Source organism: Alligator sinensis, unplaced genomic scaffold, assembly GCF_000455745.1.
Source record: "Alligator sinensis unplaced genomic scaffold, ASM45574v1 scaffold235_1, whole genome shotgun sequence".
Taxonomy (NCBI): Eukaryota; Metazoa; Chordata; order Crocodylia; family Alligatoridae; genus Alligator; species Alligator sinensis.
In genome coordinates, this window is record NW_005842042.1 from 2,058,410 (window position 1) to 2,067,974 (window position 9,565).

The 9,565-nt window shown below is 53.5% G+C and overlaps 1 protein-coding gene across 1 annotated transcript in view; it reads left to right on the forward strand.

Moving 5' to 3' along the window:
• The window catches only part of LOC102385594 (lipocalin-like), a 7,997-nt gene extending 1,689 nt beyond the window's left edge, over nucleotides 1-6,308 (forward strand). Inside the window, exons 3-7 of the mRNA XM_006022697.3 lie at nucleotides 384-460; nucleotides 3,544-3,657; nucleotides 4,104-4,205; nucleotides 5,346-5,371; nucleotides 6,130-6,308. Coding sequence (XP_006022759.1) covers nucleotides 384-460; nucleotides 3,544-3,657; nucleotides 4,104-4,205; nucleotides 5,346-5,371 — 319 coding nt within the window. The 3' untranslated portion in view covers nucleotides 6,130-6,308. The remainder of the gene's footprint in view (nucleotides 1-383; nucleotides 461-3,543; nucleotides 3,658-4,103; nucleotides 4,206-5,345; nucleotides 5,372-6,129) is intronic.
• The last annotated feature ends 3,257 nt before the right edge of the window (nucleotides 6,309-9,565 follow it).

Below are 9,565 nucleotides of genomic sequence, written 5' to 3' on the forward strand. Positions count from 1 at the left end.
ATGTCTGTGGGGAGCCCACCAAGGTCACTTGGGGCCCAATCCTGACTTCATCTAGTTCTGTGGAAGCTTGGGGAAGCTGGAGGCTTGAGTATGAGGGCTGCTGGGGTAGGAGAATGCCACTGGGATCTCTCCTCAGCCCAGGAGGTGCTGCCTTTAAGGACACTGAGGGCTTGACTCTGCTCTCCCTCGTGCTGGTGGAGTTCAGTGGTGGCAATGTAGGAGTCAGAGGAGCTCCCCAACCCAAGCTCAAGGGTCACAAACAGGAGCAGAACCCAGGAATGGGGCAGCCTTGGCCGTCACCTGGACCCTGAGGCACTGGTGGCACGTGGAGCCCTGGCAGAGCTGCCGGCTCTTGTTCTTTGTTTCCTGTTGTGCCCCTGCAGGTCTGATAGGTGCGAGAAGAGGAACAGCCTTTACATCAAGACAGACCAGCCTGGCCGATTCAGCTACACCAGCCAGCGTGAGTAAATGTGCATTGGCCGTACCCTGAGTGAGGTTGTGGTCTGGGTGCAGAACAGCATGGTCCTTTGTTGGGCAGGATGGCTGGAAGCCATCGGATAAACCCCTATTCTTCATGTTTGAGGCACCTTCCTGCCAGCAGAGTCCCAGGAAGTTTGTATATCCTGAGGACTTGGCAGGTCTGGTACTTAATAGTCAGAGCAAACAGATTACAGGGCTGGGAACTGAACCCTCAGCCTGGGCAAGTGCTCCAGGAATACGTGTCCAATTGCCATTATGTGATGCTGAAGTACAATGGGAGAGGGCAATGCCAAGGCTCTTGGCAGAGGGCATCAGTCTCAGCCAGATGGCAGGATCCCTGCCTGTTCAAGCAAGTAAGACCCTACAAAATCACCAGCTCAGTCACTAAGGAGCCACCCCTAGCTCATCCCATCAGAACCCCCCAGGCTGTGACAGATTGACGGCAGAGCTCAGACTGGCCGAGCACAGCAAGGAGTAGGGCCCTAATTATGTATTTGGAGCTAAATATTACCTTCTGTTGTAGCCAGAAACACAAACAAGGGCACAACTGAGATCAGTGTTGGTGCAGCGAAGCAGCAAAGTGTGACCCATGCCACCCTTGATCCACAGCGCAGAGCCCAGAGCTGGCAAACAGGGATTTGTGCAATTCCCAAGAATAAAACATAAGCCAAGGATAGTAGCATAGAGCTTTAGGGCCTGATCTTGAGAGGGACTGAGATGTTCATCCCTAACTGAGTCGTAGGATGAATTAAACCAGCCTCTCAGGAATGTAGGAAGGATGTGCACATAGTGAGGTTCCTTGCTGGGTTCTCCATCTCATCCTTGGGAGCAGGAGAAGGAGTGAAGCTGGAAGCCCCTACTTCTTCCTTCTTGCTCCTGCTTTCCCCCTGTCTTTCCCCAGGCCCCTCTTTGTAAGGGTTGCAGTGCAGGGGGATGAACTAGCTGATCTCCTAAGGCCTCTGACAGCCTTGCAATTCTCTGGTCCTTTGGCTTTCCCTTCTTTCTGCCTTGGGGAGGTGCTATGGGAAACATGGAGAGCACTGGATAAACCCAAAGCCTCAGTACTAGTCTTCTCACTCTCTGCTTTTCCTACTCCTCTTTTTCTCCCATTTCTCCAGCTTCTCATTTCTTCTTCCCTTGAGGAAGGAGAGACCTCCCCTGCTTTCTTCCCCTCCATTATCTGACCTCTGCCCAGCAGCAGCAGTGGAAGGGATATGAACAGGCAGTGGCTGCTAAGGAAAATGAATGAGATTGCATGTGGCTGAACTTGCTGGTGGGGACTGAGATGGATGAGCCAAGTGGGCTTGTTGCTGGGAGCCCTGCGACCCAGAGTGGGGCTAGCATCCAGCTGCCCGTTACACTCAGCAAGAGCTAAGTCACAGTCATGGAGCTGTGCCCACAGGTCTGATGGATCCTGCCCAGGGCTTGGAACCTGATGTGCATTTTACAACTCCCCATAGCACTTTACATCTGCCTGTGCCAGGTCCCCAGGTGGTGAATTGGCTGCATTCTGCTGAAGTCAGTGGTCAGCTGACCCAGATCTCCAGTTGGAGAAAACTGGGTACTCTCTGCTTCAGCCACATAGCAGTTCTTCCAAGGGTGCTCCTGGGCCCTGCACCACCACCATCCATGCCAGTTCACAGTAGTCAACAATGTGACCCTTCTCTTCTGCAGACATTCCAGGCATAGGCTTTAGGCCAGCGGTTCCCAAACTGTGGGTCACAATCCCAAATAGGGTTACAACATCAGTAGGCTGGGTCACAATAAACAGGAATCCGGGTTTTCTGTTCACTGTGGAAAAAAGTGGATTTCCTCCTTTACCAGAGAAAAATGTGGGAAAATGTGGGGTAACACTGGCAGAGTTCCAGCCTGCAAGGGGCTGCTTGAGGCTGGGGGGAGCGGGTGAGGGCAATCAGAGGAAGGGGGTGCCACATGCATGTGCATGCACACATGCATATAGCAGCCAAGCAGCTATGGAGAGCAGCTCCTGCAGCTCCCTCCAGGTAAATCTATAGGGGTAGGAGGAGGGGGCACAGGCAATGCATTGGGGTGGAGAGGCAAAGGTGATGTGGCAGGGAAGCATGTGCCTCTGCACCCACAGCGGGGCATGGGGTGTGGGGTTGCAGTCAGGCCGGACCAGCTCCAGATAGGAGCTGCCTCCATGGCCCAGTGGGTGACTCCATGGTCACCAAGGTGAGGCACGGCAGTGGCACAGAGTTGTGCCCCCACTGCTAGGTGGCAGGGGGTGGCTCAGCTTGATGGCCATGGCAGTGTGATGCTCCTGTCTGTCCTGGGTCCTGCCTGCTGGCCCATGGAGCTCCCAGGGGGAGGTGGTATGGTGGGGAGCCCTAAGCCCAGAGCAAGCATTCCACATCCTACCCCCGACGGACTCCACTTCAGCTGTGCTGCTCTGGCTGCAGCAGCTGCCGTGTCCTGTGGGCAGCAGCTGGGGCTTGAGCACTGCTGGGGGAGGCAGGGGGCTGCAGGCCCTGGCCTTGGGGCACCTGGGGGGGTGCTGCAGGTTGGGAGTGAGGGGCCATGCTGAGGAAATGGGGTCATAAATGGGGTCAGGGTGAGGAAAAATTTGAGAAGTGCTGCCTTAGGCTGTTCTCTTGCCAGCAAGAGCCCATGGTGATACCCGCAGTGAATGGACCGGGGTGGTGGAAAGTAAGGCTGAGCAAGGGGGGCTCTCCAGGGCTCCCCATTCCCTCATAACAAAGGATCAGAGAGGTCTGACCATTAATATCAAGTGCAACAGAGAGAGCTAGGTTTTGAACACTGGCCATGGACTTTTCCCTGCCTGGACTCCAGCTGGCTGCTTTCATGTATGTCTTTTGATCCCTCTGGCCCCACAACCCCCAAGCCCTGTCTGTGACTCCTGCTGCCCCAGGGAAGAGATCACAGCAGGCAGTTAACCCCCTGCAAGCTGTAAATTAACCCTTGCCTGGGCAGCCATAAAACAAGCTGGGGAAGGTGCCTCTGACTGCAACTGTAAAGGGAGGCAGTGGGTGCATGTGATCTGTGCTTGTCTCAGCTCTGTTCTCCTTGTCTGTGCCCCTTCAGGCTGGGGCAGCCAGCACGACATCCGCGTGGTGGAGACCAACTACGATGAGTATGCTCTGGTGTACACCAAGAAAGTCAAGGACACCAACACCTTCACCATGGTGCTGCTCTACGGTACGTCTGGGCCAGGAGAGCAAGTCTTGCTGCCTTGGCCCTGCCTCTTGGGTGTCTCTATCAGCTGGTGCCCTGGGCCCCCCTCCGGGCCTTGAGGCAGGATCTGCCACAGAGAGCATGTTCAGCTCTAGCCCCAATGCTCTGGGAAGCAATCCGCAGAGCCAAAAGGCTGGATGCCAGCCCTGGGGTCCCACACAAAGATGACTAGACAACGGATTTTGCTCAGGAGGATGCTGGACACCGGGAGACCCTCTACTTCTCTCTAGTTCCCATAGCAACTAACACAGCAGCCTGTCCCCAGCACACCAAGTACTGTCACCCAAGTGCATGCTGAGGTCACCAGTGCAGCTGGGTAGACTGTACTGGACCATGGTGTGACCTATTTCCCTTCCTCCTGAGATGAAGGGCTCATGCTCACTCTGGAGTGTTTTGCTTCCTTGGATCAGGCAGAACTAAGGAGCTGAGTCCCGAACGGCTGGAGAAGTTCACCCAGTTCTCCAAGGGGCAGGGGCTGCCAGAGGATGCCATTCTCATCCTGCCAAAATCTGGTAAGAAAAAGTCACCTGTAACAAGAACACAGAGGAGAATGGACTAAATGCCATGCCCAGCGCGGGAGTCAAACCTCGGTGCACTCAGCCTGTGTGCACTGCACAAGCTCTGCCTTCCATTCCCAGACCCGAGCGCAAGGAGGCTGGCGTCTGCTTATACAGACACTTAAATTGATAGCTGCATCATTTTGGCCAAGTACAAGCATCTGGACATGGCCTAATTCTCAAGGTGCTGAACACTTGCACTTCCCATTGCCTTTAACAGGATCTGAGGAAGCTCAGTGCTTCTGCAACTCTTCCCAGGCTGATTTCCCTGTTTATCCATAAAATTGGCTCTTAAAAGGAGAACAGGCCATCCAAGCCTGTTGGGCTAGTGCAAATAAGGGGGTAGCATCCATTAGCACTATCAAAGCACTGAAGCCCTCTTGCTATTCCAACCTTGGGCTCATCAGTGCTCCTCCATCCAGATCCTCCACACCAGTACATCCCATACCCCTCCAGCCCATCCTACACCCTTCAATCCCAGCTTGCAACCCTCTTCTCTGCTGATTTTCCTCAAGTTTGACCAAAAAGCCCTCTACTAGCCATTTCTGCCCCTACCAGCGTTGCTGATGCCCTTCAGTCTCAATCCACAACCCTGTGCCACCCACGCTGTCCAGGCTTGGGTTCCTCTCCCTCCCCACAGCTTGGTTGGTGCCTCTAAGTCCTGTCCAACCTCCTACTCTTTCAATTAAAGGCTAAGCTGGAATCTCAGGTTGATTGTGACTAAAATACATGCACCCTTTTAATGGCCACAGAAGAGGCTTCTCCCACATGGCTTTAAATGGACATTATCTGCTTGTGTCCCACTGTAGTATCACGGCAGCTCCTTGCCAACAGAGTGGCCACTGTATCGGTTTATGCTGCCCTTAGTTCCCTTCCCAGTGAAGGACAGCACTTTGTTTTGGGCTTATCCTCCCTGCAACTCTGGAGCCACAGGGCTTACACGGGATGGCTGAGAATTGCAGCACACCTGGTTGCACAGTCCCTGTCCTGAGGACCGTGCTGAGGGGGTGCTAGGCAGGCTCTGCCAAGGCAGGTTCTGAGCAGTGGGTCTCCGCAGCGGGTGCGCACGAGCTGATCTCTGTCTTCTCTCCCCAGATCAATGCATGGAAGTTGCTGTTTAGGTGAGCTGGACGTTTCCTTAAGGGCTTGTGGTTTCTGGCAAGACAACACCACAGGGGTGTCTGCACCGGCTGGGACTTCAGAAAGTGCCTCTAAGCAGAAGCCATTCCCACTGCTGCTATGCCAGTCCTGATTTACCCTCTCTTGGGCCTTGCTTTTGACACACGAATTCACTTAATGTTTAGGTTAACCTTTGCCCCAGCAAGGGCTGCTCCCAGAGTTCCTCCCTCAGTGCTATTCAGCTCTTCCCCTAGGTCCTCTGCCCAGAGAGCTTGTCTCTGTCCCCTACCTCCATGTGAGGATAGGAGTCACCTGCTTCAGAGAGCCACTTGTTGACCCAATCCTAGCAGGAGCAGCACCTACTTATGGCCTGGCTGTCTCAACAGACACAATTGAGCTCATGCAACAACTTGCAAGGCATTCATTTACCCCTCCATGGGCTGGAATTACAATGGGGTTCTGGGCTGACCCCTTAGGAAGGACTGTGAGGGGCCCCTGAGAGCACAGCAGAGACAGGCCCTAATTGTAATGAATGGAAAGGGCTCTCTTCATGGAGCAGGCTGGACACAGCCGGACTCTGTTGTTATCAGTCTCAGGCTCACAGACTAATCCAGCCCTTGCAGCTAGGCCCTGTGTCACCATGCAGCATCTCCCTAGGCCCTGGCTGGACCGTGGGAGGATTGCTGACTGCGCTGCTGGTGCAGGGCTGGGGGGTTGTGTACTGTTGTCAAGGCAAAACTAAGCAGCATTTCCCTTCCAGGCGGAAGCAACAAGACGCTTCTCCAGGTTTTCTTGCAAGAGAGAAAATGATATGCTAACCCACCAGCCTTACTTCCCACCCCAACACAACTCTGTGCACCTGTAGCCGAGTGAGCCACCTGGCCTAGCACTTCAGTAACATCCCCCTGCCCCCTGATTAAACCTAAATGTAAAACACCAGGCTGTTTGTCTCCCTTGCTGGTGTTGGGGTGGGGGGAGTGTCTCCCATGGTCACAGCTTTGAGAGATCAGCTTATCAGATTCATACAGTATTGGCCTCAAGTTTGTCAGGAACAGCTTCTTTGGGATTAATCCTCAGCTCCCAGCCCTGGCTGTGAGTGTTGCTTCAGTCCTTGCTTGGGGGTCTTGTCGTGCTCATGATGCATAGGTCTTAGTGTCCCTGCCAGCCAAGTCCATGCTTGTGGTTGTGTCCTGGCTGCCTGGCACCTGGGCATGGCATCTTCATTTCACCATCATTTTCCTCAGGACTGGACAGTGGGGTCATTTACTTCCATGGTCCTGCTTTCAGCGCAGCTCAGACAATGACCAAAAGCCAGTAGCAGGGGGTGACAGTTCAGTTCAGCAGCCTGTGTGGATGGGGCTCAGGCCAGTTCCAGCGGGCAGATGTCCTTCCTACCAGCTGGCAAACCTTCTCCACACCCCTGGGTTCACCTATCACCAGGCCAAGGGGGCAGAGAGCAGCAGAGGTGAACATCTTCTATCTTGCTTCCACTGCGGCAGAGCTCAGCATTCCTGTGCTCTACAGCTGCTGCTACCCACTGAAACCAGATAGGCAGCTTTTAAACTCCCATCCTTGCCTCAGCTTGAAAGGGATGGTCCCCTGGTTAAGAGGCCAGTAGGGGGAGGTGGGGGGGTGAGACTCTTGCTCTGCCACAGACTTTCTGTGTGACCTCAGGCAAATCCCCCTGTGCCTCAGTGGCCCATCTGTAAGATGGAGACAATAGCACTGCCTGGCTATTAGGTAAACATAGTTAAACATTTGCCTGATCTAAACAGCCCGTCAGGCTACCCTCATAGCAAACACCAGCTTTGTAGCCAGCTGCACTTCAGGGACCATCCCGCCCAGCTGCCTTTGACTCCTCTGCCTGACCAAGGAGGGACACGGTCCACATGGCTGGGACTATGCTTACCCAGAATGAGGCTTGGCACATCTGCCTTCTAGAGCCATGCTGAGACTCCTAAACCATTTGGATCTACAGCCCGGCATACAGGGGGCCACAGAATGGTAAATATGGGAGCAATTGGAGAAGCTTAAGTATGATGGTAAGAGAAGATCACCCTCACCCCAGAGTCTTGCTGTGGAAAGAAAGGGGGAGACGGTGCTATAATGAACTGGTCAAGAAGGGTCTGTGGAGAGCAGGGGCTCATTTTGTCCCTTTTGGGATGCCACAGGCAAAACCCTGTCCCTGGGATAAGAACCCTCCATTGAGTTATGAGAGTGCATGGGGTGGGGCTGTCCCTGACACAGAGGCTAATGCACACCATGACACAAGCCCATTTCTGTGTGTGGGCAGTCACTGCAGCTACAGCTGGGCTGAAACTGGCCCAATCAAAGGCTAAAACCCCCTGTCCAGTGTAAGTGGTGGGGAGTGTCCATCCCAGACACAAGGGAAAAGGGAGGCTGGTAGTACCCCTGGCCCCTGTAGGGCAGCCTCCCCGAACAGCTCTGGGCTTTAATGCCAGCTGCGCCAGCCTCTGCTGCAGTGCAATGGCGTGGCCTGAGCAGTCAGATGTCCTCTGTACCAGTGTTAGAGCTTGGACTGGTGGGACCAGTGGGGAAGTGGAGCCCATTGTTTATGGCTGGTAGCACATCTGGGATCAGAACCAGGATCCCTCGGGTTTTCCTTCTCTGAAGAGGACCTGCCCACTTCTTGCCCTCCTTGCCTGGCAGCAGCCTGCCAGCTACGCCTTCCTGAATTCCACCGCATGTTGGAGATGACAGGTGGCAGGCAGGTCCCCACCCAGAGCTAGCGCTGGGCACATTGTCTGGGCAAGTCTGGGCTCTCTGCCTGTTTCCACAGCATCCACTAGCAGGCTAGGGATTTCCTGCAGGTCTTGTTAGGCCTGTGACTTGCTCACAATCAGCTCCGTGTTGAGACTCACAGTGCCTGAATGCAGGATAATGCTATGAGTGTCCCACCCACTATAGACTTGTTTTCTGGTTGCAGTGTTGCCAGCTCTGGGGATTTCATCAGGACTCTCATGATTACAGTGTTTCTTCTTAAATGTGACAAGATCATCTCAAACTTCCATTTAAAAAAAAACTTTAGGTTTCAGACTCCTTGTGTTGGGTGCTGGGGCTACCTATACTGTGTGTATGACTCAGCACCAGATGCCCAGTGCAAATGCTCAGCACAATGCAAACACCTCATTCCTCATAATGTCCACATCAAACCAGGGCTGTGGGGGTCTCTGTCAGTAAAAATATGGGCTGGGGAAGCCCAATTTGTGGGATGCTTTCTCCCACTCTAGTGGTGGCTGGGCCCTGGCTGCTACCACTTTAGCTAACAAAACCAGGTCTTTAAGCTCCGCTGAAGACCTGTGACTTTAGAACTAAATATCCCAGGGTCAATCCCTGCCACTGACCATGTCCCTAGGGGTACAGTGTGACACCAATGCCAATTTGTCTAACAGCACCAGTATCCATTCATACTGCATTTGCTCAGATCAGGGCATCACAGAACAGACGAGAAACACTAATTTACACTTGCATACAAAGGACTCTTTGCACTTCCCTTTTGGATCATAACTCTGCTATTTGATGGGGTTTTAGCTGCCTCAAAATCCAAAAGTTCTGTGGTCCAAGCTGCTATTTCACAGCATCTAAGGAGATTGTTCCTTGTTAGATGCTTCTGAGAACCCCTCATTTAGCTGTGGTTCAGTAATTAGACAAAACCCAGCTAATGCTGTCACCTAATACCCTGAATAATTATATCAGTAGTGCTCTTACATAACCTGTTGCACAAACCACTGGTGGGGGGTCAGAAGTGACTGTGGTGGTGGCTTTGGCCTGCCCCCTGAAGAGGGATATAAAGTTGTGCACCATGAGGAAGCTGGCGTGGTCCTTCAAGTCACCTGCAGATTCTCAGTGTGAGCGCAGCGCTGTGAGGATGAAGGCCATGCTGTTGAACATTGGGCTGGCTCTGCTCTGCGTGCTGAAGACCCAGGCAGAGGTCCCTGTCCAACCAGACTTTGATCTCAAGAAGGTAATGCGGAGGGGGGATGCAATGACACATGAGTGGAGGGTGAATGCCAGTGAACATGCCTTCCTGGATCTATGAGGGGCATTCCCTTTTGCTGGTTGGTACCTGCAGCTGCCCCTGCTACTAGAGTTGACTCTCCAGGACACCCTTAACAGAGCAGGGTGGGTGAGACACTCAAAGACACTGGCTCAGTGACTTGGAACCATGGACCTGG